The 22,228-nt window shown below is 36.7% G+C and overlaps 1 protein-coding gene across 2 annotated transcripts in view; it reads right to left on the reverse strand.

The window, feature by feature from the left end:
* The window catches only part of lrrk2 (leucine-rich repeat kinase 2), a 38,754-nt gene that overhangs the window by 1,794 nt on the left and 14,732 nt on the right, over positions 1 to 22,228 (reverse strand). The window contains exons 21-49 of one of the 2 annotated variants that reach the window (XM_026239517.1): positions 22,049 to 22,155; positions 21,903 to 21,963; positions 21,590 to 21,798; positions 18,523 to 18,773; positions 18,228 to 18,376; positions 16,532 to 16,625; positions 15,926 to 16,112; positions 15,658 to 15,839; positions 15,289 to 15,512; positions 15,076 to 15,203; positions 14,397 to 14,612; positions 13,901 to 14,102; positions 13,541 to 13,629; positions 13,273 to 13,460; positions 13,043 to 13,197; positions 12,686 to 12,832; positions 11,339 to 11,530; positions 11,092 to 11,238; positions 10,417 to 10,529; positions 10,118 to 10,308; positions 9,843 to 10,003; positions 9,334 to 9,504; positions 7,280 to 7,380; positions 6,975 to 7,187; positions 6,613 to 6,806; positions 6,457 to 6,529; positions 3,506 to 3,696; positions 1,529 to 1,681; positions 1,121 to 1,344 (exon numbers count right to left, since the gene is read on the reverse strand). In XM_026239517.1, the coding sequence (XP_026095302.1) occupies positions 1,121 to 1,344; positions 1,529 to 1,681; positions 3,506 to 3,696; positions 6,457 to 6,529; positions 6,613 to 6,806; positions 6,975 to 7,187; positions 7,280 to 7,380; positions 9,334 to 9,504; positions 9,843 to 10,003; positions 10,118 to 10,308; positions 10,417 to 10,529; positions 11,092 to 11,238; positions 11,339 to 11,530; positions 12,686 to 12,832; positions 13,043 to 13,197; positions 13,273 to 13,460; positions 13,541 to 13,629; positions 13,901 to 14,102; positions 14,397 to 14,612; positions 15,076 to 15,203; positions 15,289 to 15,512; positions 15,658 to 15,839; positions 15,926 to 16,112; positions 16,532 to 16,625; positions 18,228 to 18,376; positions 18,523 to 18,773; positions 21,590 to 21,798; positions 21,903 to 21,963; positions 22,049 to 22,155 (4,713 nt within the window). Of the gene's footprint in view, positions 1 to 1,120; positions 1,407 to 1,437; positions 1,682 to 3,505; positions 3,697 to 6,456; positions 6,530 to 6,612; positions 6,807 to 6,974; positions 7,188 to 7,279; positions 7,381 to 9,333; positions 9,505 to 9,842; positions 10,004 to 10,117; positions 10,309 to 10,416; positions 10,530 to 11,091; positions 11,239 to 11,338; positions 11,531 to 12,685; positions 12,833 to 13,042; positions 13,198 to 13,272; positions 13,461 to 13,540; positions 13,630 to 13,900; positions 14,103 to 14,396; positions 14,613 to 15,075; positions 15,204 to 15,288; positions 15,513 to 15,657; positions 15,840 to 15,925; positions 16,113 to 16,531; positions 16,626 to 18,227; positions 18,377 to 18,522; positions 18,774 to 21,589; positions 21,799 to 21,902; positions 21,964 to 22,048; positions 22,156 to 22,228 lie in introns of those variants that run through there. The other variant, XR_003279286.1, reaches the window with a different exon arrangement.

Below are 22,228 nucleotides of genomic sequence, written 5' to 3' on the forward strand. Positions count from 1 at the left end.
GGAATGAGTTAAAACAACTGTAACACAACGTAGTACAAACAAAACTCACAAAACTTTTATATATCCCTTGTGAAAAAGAAGTCCACTTTTGCATACTTATATATATATATATATACACGTTAATTGCAATTTTATGAAAATGTATTATTGCGTCAATTTATGTCAAATGTATAGTGCCCGTTTCCGAAATTCAATTTAAAAAAATTGTTTCACAATTTAGACTTTTGTTCTCAGAATTGTCAGATTTTGAGACATAAGTTGCAATTCTGAGAGAGAAAAAAAAAATTACAATTTCGGATTTAAACTTGCAATTCTGGGAAAAATTCAGACTTGTGAGAATATATCTCGCAGTTCTGACTTTATTTCTCAGAATTGTGACTTTATGTCTCACGATTATAACTTGCAATTATGAGTTTATTTCTCACAATTCTGAGAAACAAGTAAGAATTGCGAAATTGTAGACTTGCAAGGAATTGTGAGGAAAAAAAGAAAAAACTGCACTTTAGAATGTTTTTAGTCAGTAGGACTTGTTTTTTTAAAATATGGCAATCTATCAAAAATATAGTATATTAAAAAAAAATGTAATATTGAACACACTGCAGTTCTAATTATAATCAATTATTTTATATGTGCATATTTGTATGTTAGTCAACACATCAAAATAAGTGTACGTCTGCAAAGCATAAACAGAGGATTATTAAAACATAATTATTTAATGTACTGGTAAAAAGTAACATTTTTCATTTGACAAGAGTGTTAAGAAACATAGCCATGAACGTGTATAGTCATGACATAGTCTTTTTTTTTTAAAAAGATGTTAAATTATTACACCAGTCTCAAGTCCCACGGAGAAGCTCCAGAAGGATAAAAGGAGGAATGTCGACAGTGTTGGATGAGAAAGGAGCACATCCGGATTTTATTTTGTGATTTGGTTCTGGTTGTGTGCAAGGGGCTGTCGGGCTCTTTTGTGTTTATTTTATTAATAAAGTTGTATTTACATGTTTGCTGGTTCCCGCCTCCTTCCTCCGGTGACTATGAACTGTGTTACAAGCTATTTACCAAGATCCGATCACATTTTTGTGTAATTAGATTAAAGAGGGACAGGAAACAGGAAGTGTACCTAACAGCACCGAGGCCATGCAGCATAAGGAGTGGCAGTGAGGGCTGATGGTCTGAAGTAGCTGACAGCTGGAGACTTCCACCAACAGGATGTGTCCTGCTTTGGTCCCGATCCACAGAGTACCACTGTGCTGGACCAACAGAGCTTTAACAATCGCCGAAGATGGCACCATTTGTCTAGACTGGTCCTCACTATGTGCTCTGGGCTTTTTGGCGGTACTTAATCTGTTGTGGACACATAAATCGAAACGGGTTAGGAAGTTAGGGTCAACATGTGGTCAACCATTTTGGACACTACTTGTATGTAGTGTTGACAACTTGTGATCAGACAATCTGAAATGGATGTTAATAACAGGTGTAAATAGAGTCAAAGTGTTTGAGTGTGTCGTTTATGTGTGTAACACTTCACCCAAGTATCTGTGCGCAGTCAATGAGGTTCACCATCCTCTCAGTCTTCTTATCCCAGACCTCCACAGTGTGGCCGCCCCTTTTACTTACATACACATGTTTGTCCACCGCTAACCGTGATATACAAAGATCACTGCTGATTCGATCCTGTTGCCTAAACAAACAAATAAACATGCATAAAGGGGTCATATGATATGATTTAAAAATGTCCTTTCTTTTTGAAGTGTTGACACAGTGTTTCTTTGTGAAAGTGAACTACTTTGTTTGGCCTTCCAAAAGAGGACACGACTAGAAATCAGTGGTTAAGTTGTATTTACAACTGTTCCAGAACAGTTAGACCCAAATATTCAGATGTGTGCAATGCATTTTATGGAGGACTGTTTCCTGATTGTGTAAAAGAAAGTATAAGTCATTATAATAAGTAATTATGTCCCCACTGGATGCAACAAATGCTTCTTCTGTAATTTTATTGGTTTTATCTCATTGTGCCAGGAGTTGGCATCGCAGTATGGTGAGGGGCGTAACATTTCCATCACACGCTTGAGGCGTTCGGCCAATCACAATGCACTGGAGAGCAGCCAATCACAGCACACCCCACTTTTCAGAACGACGAGCTTCATACGATGTACAGTATGTTGAAATAATGTTTTTTTTTTTCTTCCTTAAACCACATGAACGAATTTCATTACACCAAATACACAAAATAAAGTTCTGTCTAGCAACATTATAAGACCCCTGTAAGAACTGAACGTTACCGATAAATTATTTGTAAAAGGCTGTTTAACAGACCACATTTTTTAAGCAAACCACATTTTTTATGTAACTTCTAAGCAAATCCAAAATTATTAATCCTAATCTTCTAAATAAAGAAGTGTTCTAGTGTTCCTGTAGCTCAGCTGGTAGAGCGTTGCGTTAGCAAGCAAGCTAGCGCAAGGTTGCGGGGTTCGATTCCCCGGGAACACATGATAGGTAAAAATACATTTTTTACACTATACATTTATTTTATAATTTATGTTTAGTTATTTTAGTGCCAAGTGCACCCCTTTCTAATTGTCAATTATAGCTACAATATTTCAGATAGACACATTTCTAGCATATACATAAAATCAAGCATATCACCCATTCAATGCCAAATGGGTGCCATGGCCCTAAGGGCTCTGAGAATAGGGGCTAATTCTTACATGTTTTACCATAAAACTGTTGGGAGGGCCAACATCCTGTTAACACCCTTTGTTTTGTTGAAATGAAACAAGCCCATATTGGTCAGGTTTTTTTAGTGTCCACATACCTTTGGCAATGTAGTATTCGGTATACATCAGGGTCAGATATTAACTTTTGCATTAAGGTGCAATATTTCAATTGATTGCCACTTTTTAATAATCACTCTATTACATAAGCATTTTTTTAAATCACTCTGTTAAATATATATATGTACTGTCTTCAACAGAAATGTATGCTGGTTTAATACTGCAAAAATAATGTAAAAACAAATTGCGAGCAGATCTAAATGTAATTCTGCATTCAACACTTTTCATTCATTTTCACATTTCATTTTAAATGCAAAAGTGTAATAGTGCTAACATGTGTGTTAAGCATTCTAGCGTCAAGGCTGAGAGGACTTCTGAGAGTCAGCCTGACAAATGCACAATATAAGCTCAGGTCTGAAAGACAGGTAGAGCTGATTTTCATCTGCCCAGATAAGAAAAGCCATGTCATTTGAGATTGTGTTACTGAGAACACAGAACCCTGATGCACCCCCAGTGTATTTAATTATGCATGGGCATTTTATTTTTACCCCCATCTTGAATTTGTCAAGATAAGACCCATGTTAATTTTATGATCCTGTATAGAGTATATTTATCTTTAATAGAAAAATTAAGTTAAAAATTAAGCTGTTTTCCACAAGAATACCTTAACCTAATGGTCATTTGTTTTACACTGACAGATGCTTTTCGTTAGCAGGGTTAGCGTTACTCACGGGAACAGCTGTTTGGGTCTGGTGTCTATGCTCCTGAAGATGTCATATTCCACTGTGAGCGAGATCACCCTGCTGCAACAGGCCGCCCACAGACCTCTGCGGTCCTGAGGGTGACTGGACGGACCGAGACACATCACAGGAGTGTTCACATCACCAACCTGCAGTATTTTCACTGGACCACCATTCTTCACCTACCGTCATAAAACAGTAACTATGTCAGGCGTATGACATAGCTTTCAGCATGCTAGAACTAAGGGTGGGCAAGATTTTGTTATATTTATGAAAAATGTCTCTTATGATCACCTAGGCTGTATTTATTTGATAAAAAATACTGTTATATGGTTATATTATGAAATAACATAAAAAAAAAACTAGTTTAATATATGTTCAATATAAATGTATTTCTGTGTTGGAAAAGCTGAGCATTACTTCAGTGCCATATCATACTTTGGAAATCATTTTAATATGCTTATATGGTGCTCAAGAAACATTTCAATGTTGAAAACAGTTGTAATGCTTTTATATATATATATATATAATACATATATATAATATATAATACATAATCCGCCACCTGGCCGTGAAATACAAACAGAGTATGACCTGCCCACAATCACTTCTGCTATTAGTGTGCTTATGGTGATCATGTTGAGAAGACGCTGTGTTCAAGGTTACCATAGAAATACAATTCAAACCTTTTGTTGTGTGCATGTCATATTGCCAAGGACTGCTTCTCTAATCTTGGCTTTAAACTTAGTCAGCTTCTAATCTTAACTGGACTAACAAGCTCTCTGAACCATAACCTGTATGTATTGTACGATTGATACGTTGTGTACATTTTCAATTGAGTGCTCAAAAAAGTTTTTTTTGCTAATATGTGATGTATACCTAATACAGCTTTAGGTTTCCAGGTAAAGCATATTACTGTCTTAAGGGGACACAATAAGCTGACTAGATGAACTAGCGGCAACGAAAGCCGATGGTGTTGTCACCGACAGCAAACACGTGTGAGGAGAGGAACATGCTGTTCATTTCAGCAGCTATTAACAGTATATATTCGTCATTCAAAAGGAGAAACCAAAACAAAGGTATACGAGATAAACAAAGATATACGAAATGTAAACAAAGCATCGCTTGCTTAACATTTTGAATATCAGTAACGTTTATAACTTTAATTATTTTAAGCGGCTCATGTTGTTTTGAAAACATTTGCATAATAGATTGATTACTTGATGCTTGTTTTCATCACGTTTGCTTTAATTCTCTTCACTGACTTGTTCGCTAAACTGAACATCCAATCAGAGCTCTCACTCTCGCCGACGGCCCTGACACGATTTAACATGTTGAATCAGGAAAACTGCCGCCAATGTGAGTCTGTCAAGAGCTGACGAGTGGAACACACCAAACAAACTAGCCCGACTGTCAGCCCAATGGTGGCAAGCGGCCGATCGACCGCCCGGGCTTTACTGAAGTAGTTCTGATGATTTGCTGTGAACCTACTATTTTCTAAGAATGTGTCGATTAATTAAGACTGACTTTGTTCTAATTACTTCGTTTAATAATAAAGAATGTAGTGTATCACACATAGTAAAATTGCTGTTTATTGTGCTGCAGCGGCAGTTATAGGGTTAATGTGGGAGAGACGAGCGAGTTAGTTAAGGATGCTGCGCCTGTTATAAAGTGGTTCTCGAGAACGATTCAGTCTTTTGTTGGTTATATGGCTCGGCTCGGTGTTCATCTTCAGTTCTCTCTTCACTCAGAGGGAGTGTCAGCCACATTAAAAAAGTTAACAGCTTAAGTCATTTGTGGATTAATGTATATTGGGGACACGAGCAGTTTAAAACGATTCAGTTCGATTTGGTGAACTGGTTAAAAAAGATCCGGTTACATCGAATGATTTGTTCATGAACTGGATATCACAAACTGCTGTGTTTTGAACTATCTCACAACAGACACGGAAGAGAAGACAATGCTGAATAAAGTCATAGTTTTTGCTATTTTTGGACCAAAATACATTTTTGATGCTTCAAAATATTCTAACTGATCCTCTGATGTCACATGGACTGCTTTGACGATGTTTTTCTTACCTTTCTGGACATGGACAGTATACTGTACACACAGCTTCAGTGGAGGGACTGAGAGCTCTCGGACTAAATCTAAAATATCTTAAACTCTGTTCTGAAGATAAAAGGAGGTCTCACAGGTTTGGGACGACATGAGGGTGAGTTATTAATGACATAATTTAGATTTTTGGGTGAACTATCCCTTTAAGGTCCTATAATTAACACCTCTGTTTTTTTCAGAATTTAGCAGTAAGAAATTACTCGTCATCCAATTTTTTATATCGACTATGCATTCCATTTGTTTTTCAAATTGGTATGTTTCGCCAGGTCGCGAATAAATATATACTTGAGTATCATCAGCATAACAGTGAAAGCTAACACCATGTTTCCTGATGATATCTCCCAAGGGTAACATATAAAGCGTGAAGAGTAGCGGCCCTAGTACTGAGCCTTGAGGTACTCCATACTGCACTTGTGATCGATATGATATCTCTTCATTCACTACTACGAATTGATGGCGGTCATGTAGGTACCATGCTAATTACTTCCATTAACGCCAACAAAGTGTTCAAGTCTATGCATAGAATGTTGTGGTCAATAGTGTTGAGCAATAAAATCCAATAGCACTAATAGTGAGATTCAACCAAATCAGATGTTAAGAGCAGGTCATTTGTAATTCTAAGGAGAGCAGTCTCAGTACTATGATACAGTCTAAATCCTGACTGGAAATTCTCACATATACCATTTTACCACTTTTACATAGTAGTTAAAGCTTTGAACGGTGGTGTATACAATCAATTATAGTGCTTAACAATTATAGTTCAGAATTCATTGTCAATAAGAAAAAAAAAAACATAAACCGATAAATAATCATTAAAAAAGCTATACCTTCAAGACTGAATCTTCATAAATGACCAGTGATCCATCTGCTGTCCCGACCAAAAGGTAATTCTTTAAGTATCTGAAAGATTTAAACATCATCCTCTCATCTAAAGAGATTTTTACTTTTTAAAACTTTTTATTCAGAAATTTAGATCTAATCACCTGTGATGAAGGTCAGTGTGAAAGTAGAGTGATGTCACGGAGTCCTTCACACTCTTCAGACAGTGCAGAACCTCTGCGTTTATAGTGTCCATGATAAAGAGTGAACCTGACTGTGTCCCAGCAACTAACCAGTCACTGCATGACCCTGGAGCTCTGATGATCACCATGCAGAGGATAGGACTGCTGTCAATCTCCTAAAATAGAGCAGTGGTTTAAATTAACAGCAGTCAATTAGTTAATTCTTCAAGGATTGTGGGTGTGTTTGACATTTAACTGAAAACTATTATATTAAATGAGGATCATATAATCATGATGAAATACCATTTAACAAGAAAACGGTGTGTATACAGTAAAATTCATACCTGGCTCAAGCTTCCCCCTGTCTCCAGTTGCAGTGATGTCACACAGCCTAATTTCTGGCTGCAACTGCCACCTCCAATCCACACACGGATATTTTTACCTCCGTCTGCACCTCCATCGGCACTGGAGACAGTGAAACACTCACCCGGCAAACTCATCACAGTCAGCTCTCGCATCAGACAAAGCATCTCTACAGAATTCAGACGAACAAAGACCTAAAACATACACAAACATATTTATTTACTCAAATGTCTTCACAGAAGTTCAGAAGTGATTCTTTCTTACAATCAGTTGTAATCAGTCTAACCTGAGCAGATGTAGGCCTGTCCTGTGGGTTTTCTCTCAAACAGTCCTTCATCAAAGACTCAAACCCTGGCCATGGAGAACATCCATAATTTTTAACTGGATCTATACAATGGAGAGAGTCATAAATACTATTATACATAAAACATTTAATAAAATTAAATGGAATAAAATATCAATAATATATATTAATTATTATTTTTTAAATCTTATATTTAAATTGACATTAGTAATTAATATAATAATATAATATAATAATTAACAATATATATATTAGTGCTGGGCAACGTTTTAAAAAAACAATTTGCGATTAATCTCATTATTGTCTGCGATTAATCACAAGTAATCGTATTGTTATGCACAAAACTAAAAATGCATTCAAATGTAGTGTATTGTGCACTTTTTTCATTCAAAAAAAACAAACAATTTTTTTTCTAAAATTGCGAATCATCCTACCTAACATTAAAGTTTTAAAAAATACTTTTACATTGCTATAATTTCACATTAAATTTTCAAATTAATGTACAAAGAACAAAGACAGTATATTTTTTATTTTTGTATAATGGCATCATTTTATGACTGTATGAGCAAGTATGATACTACTACTACTGATGTCTCTATGAAATTGTGTTTTTTTCCGCATATTTAACCATTGACTATAGCCATTCAACATTACAGTATAACTGAGAGCTAGCAATCTGAACCTTTATTAGACTACTTAAAATAACTTCAAATTTATGTGGACTTAAAACAATCTTCATATAAACCCATTATAATAAATGCCATATTTAGCGACATATGCCCTTCAGCAAGTAGGAAATATACAAAAATGCAATAAAGTTATCGAACACTAAATTATAAATTAAATATAGATAAATCCTTAAAGCTATAAAAGTTTTTTTTTTTTTTATTGATTTACTTTTTTTTCTTTTGTTGTTTGATTAACAGACATCATAGCAGTTGGTTATTAGGCGTTTTGGCTCCTATTTCCTTTAATTACATTTCTTTACTAATTCTGACCCACCTCAGCTCTTAAAGTCTCTTATAATGAGCTGACAGGTTGAATTGGTTGTGTTAGATGAGGGAGACAGTGCTGCTTCTCCAGGAGTAGTTTTGAAAACCAATGCATTTCAGAGACGTCCTTAAATGTAACTCATATATAACAAATACTTACATGCACGCTCAATATTAAGCCAACTTTAATTGCCTTTTTGTTAACTTCATGACTTAAAGGGATAGCTCATCCAAAAATGCAAATTACATCATGTGACATCAGAGGGGGTCAGTTTGAATTTGTTGAAGCATTGAAAATACATTTTAGTCCAAAAAAAAAAAAAAAAAATGCTGAATAAAGTCGTTATTTTTGGACCAAAATGTATTTTCGATGCTTCAACAAAGTCTAACTGACCCTCTGATGTCACATGGACTACTTTGATGATGTTTCTCTTACCTTTCTGGACATGGACAGTATACCGCACACACAGCTTCAATGGAGGGACTGAGAGCTCTCGGACTAAATCTAAAATATCTTAAACTGTGTTCCAAAGATAAAGGAGGTCTTACGGGTTTGGAACGACATGAGGGAGAGTCATTAATGACATGATTAAAATTTTTGGATGAACTAACCCTTTAACTGATGAGATGACCACAACATTGCATGTTCATTGTTTATTTCGTGCTTTAATATGAAATGATACAGGCTACAGTGCGCGCCGCCAGATTTGTAAGTGCAACCGAATGAGCACTCAGTATGTGTGCAGTTGCTTTTTCCTTACTCGTTCGACGCACGCTTGGTGCTAAGGTGTGTGAGTAATGCGTGTCTGAAAAGTCTCATATTCTATGTGGTCATAAAAACATTCTGTGTCTGAATAAATGCAATTCTAATCATGCAATAAAAAGAGACAGAAGCAGCAGTAGTGATTTGGGTGGCCAAACCTAGCTCCGCCCTGCATTAATTGCATTTTTCAATGCGTTAAACAGAAAAAAGAATCGGCTGAATTAACAAGCTAATTTTGACAGCACTAATAAACATCAAGATAAACAAAAGAAGCATGTTACCTGGTAGTTTTCCCTGCACAGCCACCTCATCAAACTCACTAGGAAACTTCATTCCATCGGATATCCTCTCACCGTAAGTCAAAAGGTCATACAGCAGCAGACCAAACGAATATACATCTGCCTGGACGTTATAGATGACATTACCTCGGGCGACCTCCGGGGCTCTAAAACCTTTGTGAGGGAGACACAATATTAGAATATATAAAGTAAACATCCTCTGTTTCAAAGAGGATTATGGGAAAGTTAGAGGTACCCGGTAGGGGTGAACGATAAATATCGGCCAAAAAAATGTGCATCTTGTCCTTAAAGCCAGTCCTCTAGTCAGCGGTAAATTCCATCACAACCTTGTTTTCATATAGAGCAGCGGTTACTACACAGAGCCGTTGTTAACTGACAATTATCAATGTGAAATCACACACGTGATGGAATTTACCACTGATTAGAGAACCGGCTTTACTGACAAGATGCGCATTAATTATTGGCCGATATTTATCGTGCACCCCTAGTACCTGGTGTTCCTTCTGAGCTGCGGACACCCATACTGCAACAGTACTGCGCTATGCCATAGTCTGTGATTTTAGCAATGACCTCAGCATCCGTCTTCAGGTTAAACAACAGAACATTGTGCGGCTTCAGATCTCGGTAGATAATCATAGAAGAGTGCAAATATCTGTTTGAATAAAAAAAGAAGTAGAGTAAATGCTGTCCTAAAGCTTAAACTTGTATTGAACCCAGAATGTTTCTTGAAATGTGATTTCTTTAACGCTTTAACTAGCGTACCCACCTGAGACCATCTGCCACATGCAGTGCTATCCTGTGCTGTAGTTTGCGGCTGAGGCGGCTGTTTTCATACTCAAAAAGTGAGTCTAGAGAGCCACATGGGGCGAGTTCCATCACAAGAATGTGCGGGTTACATCCAGCAGCCAAAAGCCCCACCAGACTGGGGTGATGCAGTCTGCCAAGAACGACCAGTTCCTGGAAACAAAGAATTAAAAAGGCAAATACACCAATCATGTACTAATGCTGGTACTTGGACATGTCCTCATCTTTTGTCTGGGGATCTTTTTCTATAGCATAACTCACCTGTCGTAGCAGCCGATGAACATAAAGTGTAGATGCATGTTTATTGAAAATCTTCACAGCAACTTCCTCATTCTTGTACACAGCTTTATATACAGAGCCAAAGCCTCCATCTCCTTCATTAAAAAATACTGTTAGTTTATACTTGCATTACTTTGCTGACAATCACAGTTTCTATAAAAGTCCTTCTGTTAGTCAAATCAAGTAACCATTCTTTCTTAATAAAGGTTGTGTCAAAGCTACCATTTGCATTATCTTGCATTAGCAACAAGTTTCCACAAGCTTTCATGGTTGTGGTTTTCAAATGTCAATAGTTTAAAACCCCTAATAAGAGATTTTTTTCTTAAATTGATCAAAAAAATGTGTGGCCAGGGCCCAGGTAAATGGTGAAAAAAGTTAAAATGGTGATAATCATGATTATTCATTGTGATTATATATACATTTTTTAGCAAAATAATCATGATTAACCAGACCTAAGTACCAGTGTGAAGTTCATAAATTTTTATGTGGTTTCAATTCAGCTATAAGCAGTTCTACAAAAGGCAGCCATGTTGTTTGTTATTAGCCTTGAGTCAGTGTTGATTCAATGAAGTTCAATAACAGTGTAAACTTTAACACATTAGACATATGTTTTTCATTCTCTGCCTTAGAGAGGTAATCATTTATTAATGTACTAACCCAACATATAGTCCATTGAGAGCTCCATCTCCAGTTGCTCTGGATCCAATATGGTGCTGGACGCCTGATCACACAGTACCAGGTCTGGAGAGATCTGAGATATGGGCAGAGTACAGCTGGGGTCTTCTGGGTTCACCAGCAAACCATCTTACAGACAAGCAACCAGTCAGTACAGTACAGGTTTTGCACCATTTTTATACACCAGGTTATCAAGAAAGGAGTTGTGTTTCTGAATGCGAACGGAGACCTGCATTGATTTTGGAGAGAAGATCTTCCAGCAGCATCTTTTGGCAGTTTTGTCCATCATTGAAGCTGTACACAGCCCATTTCTTAAGCAGTGTCTCTCCGGTGCCATGGACATCAGTGACGAGGAGGCCTGGAAACCATTCTTCCAACAGAGAGTCAATGTGATCCACCACCTGCCCAAACAACACACGACCTACAGTACACACAGGACAGTCATCACTGACACTATCACAATCATCACCATCACAATCATCCTTACTATCACTGAATCAAATGAATATTCATTGCACAAGCTGCTCAAATCCACACTGATAATGAACGTTGTCAATTAACAATGGCTCTGTGTAGTAACTGCTGATCTATGTGAAATCACGCACGTGATGGAATTTACCACTGATTAGAGAACAGGCTTTACTGACAAGATTCACATTAATTATTGGCCGATATTTATTATGCACCCTAATCTCTTTTGAATGCAATTCAAATGTGTCAGTCGTTGCCGTGGTAACACAAGTTTTTACCATAGGTGTTTACATATGATCTGAGATGTAATAACCACAGCGTTATGGAGGATGATCAGAAATTTCTCTAGATTTGTGTTTACATTGCACAAAATAGCATGCCTAGAAAGCCACGGAGAAACTAGCAGACATTCAAAAGACAAGTGACAGATCCTGAGTGGCGATGTCACACACACATACTCTACCAGCACGGTTGTCAGAACCGTGCGGCCCGATAGTGGAAAAGCGGCTCAATTGTCCGCAGTTTATTTACTGTTGTTAATAACAACATTACCTGCGTTTACATGGACACTTTTTGCTTCCATCGGAATTAATTCATTCTGATTGACGAATCCGAGCGTAGTGTTTACATGAACACTGAATAAAGTGATCGGGTTGATATGTGCGTTTACACATCACAAGCTTCTGATCGGATTTACTCCATTTTACCATTTACCATTTTACATGCACACACTGCCTGAATATACAGAGTTTACCGTTACTGTTGCATACTGTTTTAAAAAGATATTTATCTACTTCGGGTCCTAATTAGGCGACGTCCATTATACAAATCAAAAATTTGTTTTTACGGTTTTTTTCTTTTTCAGTCACAACACTGCAACACAGAAAGGCTTTTGTCCCACCCTTAAGTTTCACATAAAACTAGACAGGGGGACTTTGATTGGTCACTTTTCACATCAGTCAAATCACCGTTTCTGAATTACGGCAGTTTGTGTGGGGAATATCATATTAAATCGCCATCATCATGACCAGTATGCCATTATCAACATCACACCATCAACATTCCCACATTACCATCACATTTTCACCCCAACAATCATCATCACCTTTCAGAGAGCAGGGGACAGTGATCTTGATCAAGCTAGCTGGGTTGTCTTCTAGAGACAATGCCTCCACCAGACAGTAAGCTTCAGCAGACCAGCTCAGATATATGCCCTTCCTCCAGTAGATCCTGTTTGGTCTCAATGCTTTTTCTGCAGAGTACGAACACAATCGAAACAATCTCAATTCTTATTCATTTGGCAGCACAAGCAACTTACAGTACATTCAAGCAATACTTTTATAATACTTAATATTAGAATGTTTGTACTTTGGGAATCAAACCAATGTTCATGCCATGGCAAGTACAATGTTTAACTAGTGACAAGATTTTTTTTTGACTTCCAGTGTTTGTGTTATGTTACCTTTGCCGTAGAGCAGGAATGCAGACACTTCCAACAGATGGCTGATCTGTCTGGACCAGTAGCCCATGGGGAAGTATGGCATCTCATAAAGCCGAACTATCACCTCTGAATTCTCACAGTGAGGGAGCTCAATCACCGGCTTTTGATCTGATAGGCTGTGGACATGGCGAACATTAAAAAATTACCACCATAAAACACTCTCTATCAATAAAAAAATGGTCCTATACTACCTGCTAGGTATAAGTAACTGGTCATCTCCAAAGGGAAGAGCTATTTGAAACTTTTCCAATAGTTTGAAGTACTGAGTCAGATGATTTTTTGGGAAACAGCGACCTTTGTTTAGAAACTTTTCTACAGTAGTTCGCTGCACCACTCCTGTGGTGCTGCCCCACTGACCAGTGCTCCTTAGAGTGAGCGTCTGTCAATCACCACAACAGATGAAACATTACTGTTATGAATTAATCATAGGGAGGAGCAAGGTGTGTATGTGTGTTTTACCTGTGATATGATGTTAGATAGCCATTGTGGGTCAATGAAGTACAAATCCTTTAGCTGAAGCACTGGATCATCAAAATGCAGCAGGACACCTAGAAACAAACACAGACAGAAGGTCTGTTTATAAGGTTAAAACAATAACTCCAATATGTAAAAAGGAAACTGAAAACTAGCAAAAATTTATAAACAGTTATGTATGGGGAAAACTTTCCTTCACAGAACAACACATTGAAATCTGACACTCATATATAAAAACAATTATCTTAAAGGATCAAGCAAGTGCCTAAAACAGAAGAAATCAAATATTGGACATAAACAGCAAGAATACATCTGAAAGAGATTCAGGAGTGAAGCAACTCTCACCAGCCTCACTGAGGAAGTTAATGGCATGTGGTAATTCTCCCTCCTCTAGCTGCAGCTGTGATTCCTGTATAATCTCCAGTAGTCTGTTGTGACTGAGCACTGGGAAATCAGTGGGTACATGTGACCTCTCCTGTAAAACTCTCCTCTCCAACTCCACATAGCAGTCTGGAATCAGCTGCCCCATTACCGGCTGACCCTGGATCTGTCAATGCCAATGCCACAGACAAGTCATTAAATAAATATAATGCGATTAAAACCAATTTGAAAGACATCATCATACTTGTGAAAAAGAATTACACTTCAAAATACTTTAATTATGTAAATAACAATCAGTATAAACACAAACAATTATTATAATAATATTTTTGCAATTTCTTTTTTATTAATTTTATAAATTTGTATTAATATTTGCAAATACCCCGCTCACTGTAGCTCTCCAATCAAATCTCAAATTAAATCATCTTGGCAAGTTTGACATCTGCACAAAAAAAATCACCTTGAACTCAATGAGCTCTCTATACAAGGCTTTGCGCAACCTGCTGATGGACTCCGACTCCTCGCAGGCACATAGTATGTGGTTCTCTTTGATCACTGGAAAGCCCGGTTGAGACAGCTCCTCTCGCAGCTTCCGAACACACTCCTGTAGGTGGTGTTCTTCACACACATCTGCATGAGTTCCAACCACAATCACAGGGGACTGTCCAGCTATGGCCTTAGAAAAACAGACATGCATGTTTCTGAAACATTTCAGTTAAAAATAGATTCATTTGCAACATTTCAAAAAGTTAGGGTTAGGGTTAGTCCAACTTTCTACTTATACAAACAGTTTACTCACATAGTTATATATATATATTATACAGCAAATCTCAACTGCATGATTCATTGTATTATCAAAATGAATTCTATATTATCGTCCAGCTCTAAAATCTTCTAAATGTGACTTTAAAGGCATGACAATATCAAGATATTGTTAACATTAACATGATGATTTACTGTAAAGCTGCTTTAAAAACATATGTTGCGAAACATGCTTTACAAAATACATTTGACTTGATGTGACTTACATTTTAGATTATGTTGCAGTTAAAAAAAATTAAAAGTTGTACTGCAACAAGTGAAAAGTGTGTTGTAAATGCATTCTGTGCTTGCTGGAAGGAGCTAAATGTTAAACTTACTTTAATGTTAAAGAGCCAGGGTTTGATGGCGTCTATCTCACTGGGTCCTTTACTCGGGTCATACAGCACTAGATAGAGTGCCCTGGAGCTCATAAAGTGAGGGTGAAATCCACTGCACTCTTCACCACCTACACAACAGAAAGAGAAAAACCTGTATTTCCTACTGACATTTTTCCATTTTTGGTATGTTGCTAGTATCGTGCAGATGCTTACCTGAGAACTCCCAAACATTCAGGAGCATTTTCTTCTTGTCTTTGTTTCTGATGGCCCAGTCTCTAACGCTGATGCCGATGGTGTGCTGATCAGATCGCCAATGAGAATGTTTGAGCTTCATCAGCTGATGAATCAAAGAACTTTTCCCGCTACATGGGCTGCCGACCACAATGAGTTTCATGCGGTAATATGGTACAGCTTTCTTCAGGCGCTGCTGCAAGAATCTGTAAGAACAACAGCATTCCCATTCAGACTTGAACTTGAAGTTTTTTGCAAATGTGATATTAAAAGGTTCCTCCCTTTTTTAATATTCAATAACTGTTCTCAAAACTTTTGATTATAGAAAAACACATGCAGACAGATTTTGACCTGATGATGTCTTTGGTTTTGTTCCCTATGTGCTTGAGGTCCATCTGGAGCTGCAGACCATCTAGAGGTAGATCCCATAAATGAACCAGCTTTCCCATCTCATCAGGGAAAGAGCGCAAACCTTCATTCTGACTGACATCAAGAGATGTCAGGCCCTCCAACATACCGATCTGAGGAGGGATCTGAAGAACAAAAGAATAAAACCCAAACTTCTTAACATTTTCTAGCAAATACACCCTTTCAGGCATGAGTGTGATATGAATCATACCTCAGTGAGTTTGTTAGAGCTCAAATGAAGTTTTTCCAGTCTGGCCCACTTGTACACCGGGCCGCTCAGGTCGAGCACAGAGATGTGATTATGACTGAACATCAGCTCTCTTAGGTTTACACTGACCCACAAAGCCGGTCCCGGCAAAACACTAATACTGTTATTTCTCATGTCCAATGAACGCAAACTAACCAGACAAAGAGACGGGTGAGGGAGAGGGTTAAAACCGGTTTGTGTATGCAAAGGAACAATCTGGGTTCAAAGCAAGTTTAGCTTTATTAACAGCATCTTTGAAATTATATTAATTATACAATTATTAAGATTTTAGGACGTACATGACAGCATGTACAGTAAAAAGTCACGGTTGCAGTTAATACAGCGTGTATTTTAATGTGTATTCCGGTGGAATGACTTGCCACACAGACTTTCACTGCAAGTGCATTACTGCAGACACAATTCTTGTACAAACTTATGGATGAATTCAAATGATTTTCAAAAGCAGATGCTGTTGATAAAGTTCTATTGAAATATGTTAATTTGAGACACACACACACACACACACACACACACACACACACACACACACACACACACACAAAAACTTACTTTGGCAAGTTGCTGATTATTTCAGGAACACTTGTGAAATTGTTTTGTGATAGTTTAACAGTGGTTATTTTTGAGGGAAGGTGTGACAATGAACCTGCATGAAAACAAGAATGTTAATAACAACAGAAATAATTGTATTTTTTAGAATTATCCATCCTAGCTTTCAAAAAACTATTTAACCTAAATCTTTAATTAGAGAGAAAATAAGTAGTGGAGAACTTGATATTATCCCGTGTAAGCTAAATGAATGGTGAAAAGAAGGCACCCAATACCATTTTGTGACAGCTTCCATTCATGTTGTAACTCTTATGTGTGTTATATCAACTGTCACTGCTTGACGCTGTCTTTTCATTGTCTTTTTTCCCTATTGCATAATTGAGTAATCATCATAAATTCTATATCATTTGAGAGCTTGAAACCTCAAAATTCATCCTTAGAAATCTATTTTGAAATCAGACATTGCGGTCGAAATGGTACTTTAAAATCTTTTAGTGATCCTCTCCCCCTAAGTAGGCGGTACCAAGTGTCATTCCAAAGATTCCATATTTGATGATAGAAGTAATATAGACAGAGAAATTTTGATATTTGTGACAGAAAATAAATAAATATATAAAATTCAGTGGAGTATGGTTGGCACCCGGTGGCTCTATGTGGTATAACGCCCTAAATAAACTCTCACAGGAACCTCAATTTTTCTTGATATCAAGTCCAAAATTGGAACGTAACTTATGCATTTAGACTTAAAGCTTTCATTTTTTATCTATTTTTATGGAAGTCTATTTCTGCTACTAAATAAAAAAATAAAACAAGGTAATTACGACTTTTTATCCCACACAATTCTGAAATTTTCTTCTCAAGATTTTCAAGTTCATATTGCAAGTGCAATTGCAAGTTTTTTGATACAAATATTGTGATATAAACTTGCAATTGCATAATATAAACTCACAACTGAGAGTTATAAAGTTAATACTGGGTGTTATAAAGTCAGAATTACAAGATATGAACTCACAATTCTGAGAAAAAAAAGTCATAATTACCTTTTTTATTTTTTATTCAGTGGCAAAAATGGGCTTCCATAAATTTGAGAGTAAAACTTGTTATGAAACAATATTAATTTTATATTTTATAATTTGATACTTTCATATTTTTAAATATGCATTAATTTGCTGATTGTCTTCTTTAAAAAGAGTCCAACCTCTGTATTCAAAAGTGTTTTAAGTTTAAATTTAAGTTTGGATAGCACACTGTCACATCTTTGTTCAGAAATGGGGGTGAGAGTTTAATGTTAACTGCCATTAATTCACTGTATTGTAAAGATTTTAGAAAGGCTGTATTATTTACAATAGTAGCTTAAAATATTGCTTTTCTAAAAACAAAAACTATAAAAAAAACATTTTACTAGTTGAAAAAAGCTAAAATAATAATAATAATAATAAGAAGAATAATACAGTATGTAGACATATCAAAAATAAAAACACCTAAACAAATGATTGAAACTACAACTAAAAAGGAAACTGAAAATATAAAAATAAAAAGTGAATTCAAAATATTAGTAAACACTGAAACAGCACATAAATAATAATAAAATAATACTTGGAGTTGTTTCAAGTCTTATAATGAAATTAAATGAATGAATATTTTGATGAAAGATCACAAACAAAGATATTTTTAAGAGCGTAAAGAGGAGGAAACTTACTGATTTGGTTAACTGAAGCGATGAAAGTTTCCAACTTGAGACATTCAGTGAGGAAGTTTTCTGAAATGATTTTTACTTGATTCTTACTGATGTCTAAAACTTTCAATTCAGCCAGGCTGAGTGGGAGAGACAGTGCTGATATCTGATTGCTGGAAAAGAATTGTCAATAGTTTACTCTCCATTTGTGAATGCAACCTTTTTTCAACTTGCGTATATCCAATAAGAAAACGTAAAAATAAATGTGAGATATTACAGTACACCAGCACTTTAGAAATACTATTATCTCATGACCTACCCCTCCAATAAGAGCTCCTCCAGTCTGTCCATGGTCTGCCCCAGCTGGAAGGGGAAGACGGTGATCTGGTTGAAGGAAAGGTTGAGCTGGCGTAAGGCTGGACTGCACACAGTTGGGTCCAGCAGCAGAAGAGGACCAATGCAGTTGCGAGAAACATTGAGCGTGCTCAGTGCAGGTAAACCCAGAAGCTCCACAGGAAGTGACTGCAGGAGGTTACCTTGAAGATCTAGACGCTTAAGACTTCTTAAATGCTACGGGAAAAAAAAACTGTATTGAGTATGGTTAATAAATAATCACCAGATTACATGATGATCAATATCAACGATCAATAACACAAAACGACAAACAAAACACAAATTAAAGATATAATTTGATAACTAGATTACTAGCTATCAGTGATGCGCGGGTTGATCCAAAATGAGCGGGTGCCTGCAGTCACCCGTGGTTACGAGTCTTCCAAAAATATTTTTAATGATATTCGGGTCGCGGTCGGTCGGGTCCTTTGAAATAAAGATGCCAATTAAACCTTTGTAATTTATATAGTACTATACACGATTTTTAAATATATAGGCCTGCATTTTATTGGCTGAATTACTGGCGCGAATAGAGTGACAACCTGTCCCACTTTACGTTGTACAGCAATTTTATCCTTTGTCCCGCCTCACACAAATTGAGCATCTGTTCTGCTTTTTCTTTCGACCCTGCCTAAAAAATACACGGATACGTCCATAGGCGTACTGTTAACTTATGTCCAATAGTTCAGAGGAGAGAAATAAAAGCGTTAGTCGATAGGCTAGAGTCGTACATCAATCAAAATGTTGACACGCGCACTGTTCGGTCAGGTTAATGGCCACGAAAAATAGAAGATGCACTTTTAAAAGTGAATGGACCGCAGCATACCCTTGATTAAGACCTGTAGATGGCGAAGCAGAGAGAGCTTTTTTTCTGTGGGACATGGTGGAGAATACGACGTGAAGCGACATGGTGCATCTGAGTACTACAGAAAAAAGGCACATCAAGAAACATGCAAATCAGTGCAATCGTTTTTCAATAAACCAAATGACCCACAGGCTGACAAAGTTTGGGCAGCAGAAGTGACGAGCATTTATCATGCCGTCCATGACTGCCGTAACAAGTTTGCCCCAGTCATTTTTCCAGAAAGCTGTAGAAACTTTGGGTGATATTTTGGGTCAGGTAGTGTCTTAATCTTTTAGTCGGTGGGTTTAAAAAGAAATATAGGCAATATTTTACAGAAAGCTTGAAATGTCTACTTTTAAACGAAAATATTCAAACCAAAATAAATAGGCTACTCTCTGATTATGTAATCCATATGAAATGTGCATTTCTCTCTGCCGTTCATGGTGAGTCCGCATCGTTTATTACTAAACAATTAAATGTCTCCTTGCTAATTTAGACACATGCATAATCATTACTTTAACCGGTTCTTGTGGCAAGCTTTATGTGTGCAGTCATAACGCTTATTATCCTGTAGGCTAAAGCCTATTTAAGTAATTATATTAATATAAAGGGGCGACGCATTTACTACTTTTCAAAAATGCGGGTCAGGAAGCGGGTCGGGTACAATATTTTATTTTATTTTTTTGCGGTCCGAGTAGCGGGCGGGTTAGTTGAAAACATCGGTCGGGTGCGGGTTGTTTATACATTGACCCGCGCATCACTGCTAGCTATATTTACTAGATACTATATAAGAGATAGATTATACAGTTAATTAAACAAAGTATTTATTTAGCACAAAAATACTAAACATTTTTTAAATGTTCATGTGTTCTGCACTTTAAAGGATTAAAAAAAACAATTTCAGATATTGTTAATGATATCAAAGGCCACCTTAATGATGTTTCTGAACACACTTAAGTTGCATTTCCTAATTAAGTTTTACTGCACATTTTAATTAATGTTTTGATCATCTTTTGTTGTGATTTAAAGAAGCACACTGGTTTTTGAACAAACTGAACTCATACTCTTTTAACAATATGTTATTTGATTACATTTGAGGTTAATACATTTTAAATGTACTTCATACTCTAAATTGCAACTTAAAATGTGGGATTACAAATATTGAAAAAATGACATACAGTCCTCAATGGACATACAAGTTTCAATGGAATTCACACTATAGCATACTGTATATTTCAGTTTACTATAAATCCTTGGTATAACATTTGGCAATACACTAACCATTTTATAAAGACAAAAGAATTGAAATAACATTAAAAGATGTACATAAGTCCCTACTTAAATGGGTCAAAAATGTATTTAATCTAAATTTAGACCAGTGTTGGGGGTAACAGATTACAGTAACTACATTACTTTTTTGGGTAACAAAGTAAAGTAACGCATTACTCTAATAATATTGGTAACTACACTTTTTGGATGCACCACTTGTTTTTTTGTTTTTTTTTATATATATATATATATATATATATATATATATATATATATATATATATATATATATATATATATATATATATACATATGCTAGCATAAGTGCCTAGTCATATACGTAGCCTTTCAAAGCATTCTCCATTTAATATTTTGTGTGAAGGCTGGCAGTCGACATACGCGCTCTAGAAAGCTTCATCTTTGTCCAGTATCTGCACCGCTTTTCTCCAGAAGTAATGACCGATATAAATGTCATTGTACTCTTTTAAATTAAAGTTGCAGCTCTCTTATAACCTCCTCACACAAGCGCTTTTCAATGTTCCGTCAATTTAGTTTAGTTCTCTCCTGTGAAACAACGACCCGGGCCATCTGTGCGCACTGTTATAAAAATTGGATGTTGCACATATAGTAGGCATGTACTATTCTGGTCACAAAATACACGTGTACACATGGACTGTATGCTGACCATCGAGTACACATAAAAACCAATGTATACTTTGGCCATAAGTGTACTTCTTTTTCACTGGGAACTAAACCTAATTTAATTTGTTCTAATTCAGTTCAAAATACAAGAACTGATAAAAACTACAATGTTTAAATAAACATTGTGACTGCACATCGAATGCGGTTTCATGTTTATAACAAAAATGTTTCCACACACCTGACAGAGAACACAGGGAAACTCTGATAGACTGTTGCTGCTCAAATCAAGCCGAAGAAGGCTTTCAATCTGGTGTTTGAGAGCGCTTGCACCAATCAGACAGGACAGATTGCCCAGCTCATTCCCTGAGAGGTCCAGCAGACGGATGGGCTCTTTGTCTACGGCCAGAGGAAAAGCACCAGTAGCGGAGTTTTCCATGAAACCCTGCCCTGTACATTTAAAATAAAAACAGACAATTTTAACAATTGAACTAGTTTCAGGACTAGTTGCCATGTTAGACATGTCATGTCAGTTGTCAGTTTTAAATGTGTACCTCTAGTGTTGTGAGAGTGCTTATTTAGAGGGACGCTTGGATCCGTCTCACCGTGGCATCCCTGCAGAAAGACATTCAAATGGTTAAAATCATTGTTAAAATCCAAGCACACAGACCACCAAAAGTGTGCATGTTTGATCTGGCACCTCTGAATTGGCACGTCCACGCCAGCTGGGATGTCTCCAAGCAGGTTTCCTGCCCACTTCTGGAGAATCGTTGAAAAGCAACAATCCTTGTGAAGGCCCGTCACTCCCTACCAATGGAGGACATTCATTTTCAACATAAAAAAAAAGTTTGAAAAAAAGCAACAAAAAATTACCCACATG

This window comes from Carassius auratus, chromosome 50 (assembly GCF_003368295.1).
Source record: "Carassius auratus strain Wakin chromosome 50, ASM336829v1, whole genome shotgun sequence".
NCBI classification, from domain to species: domain Eukaryota; kingdom Metazoa; phylum Chordata; class Actinopteri; order Cypriniformes; family Cyprinidae; genus Carassius; species Carassius auratus.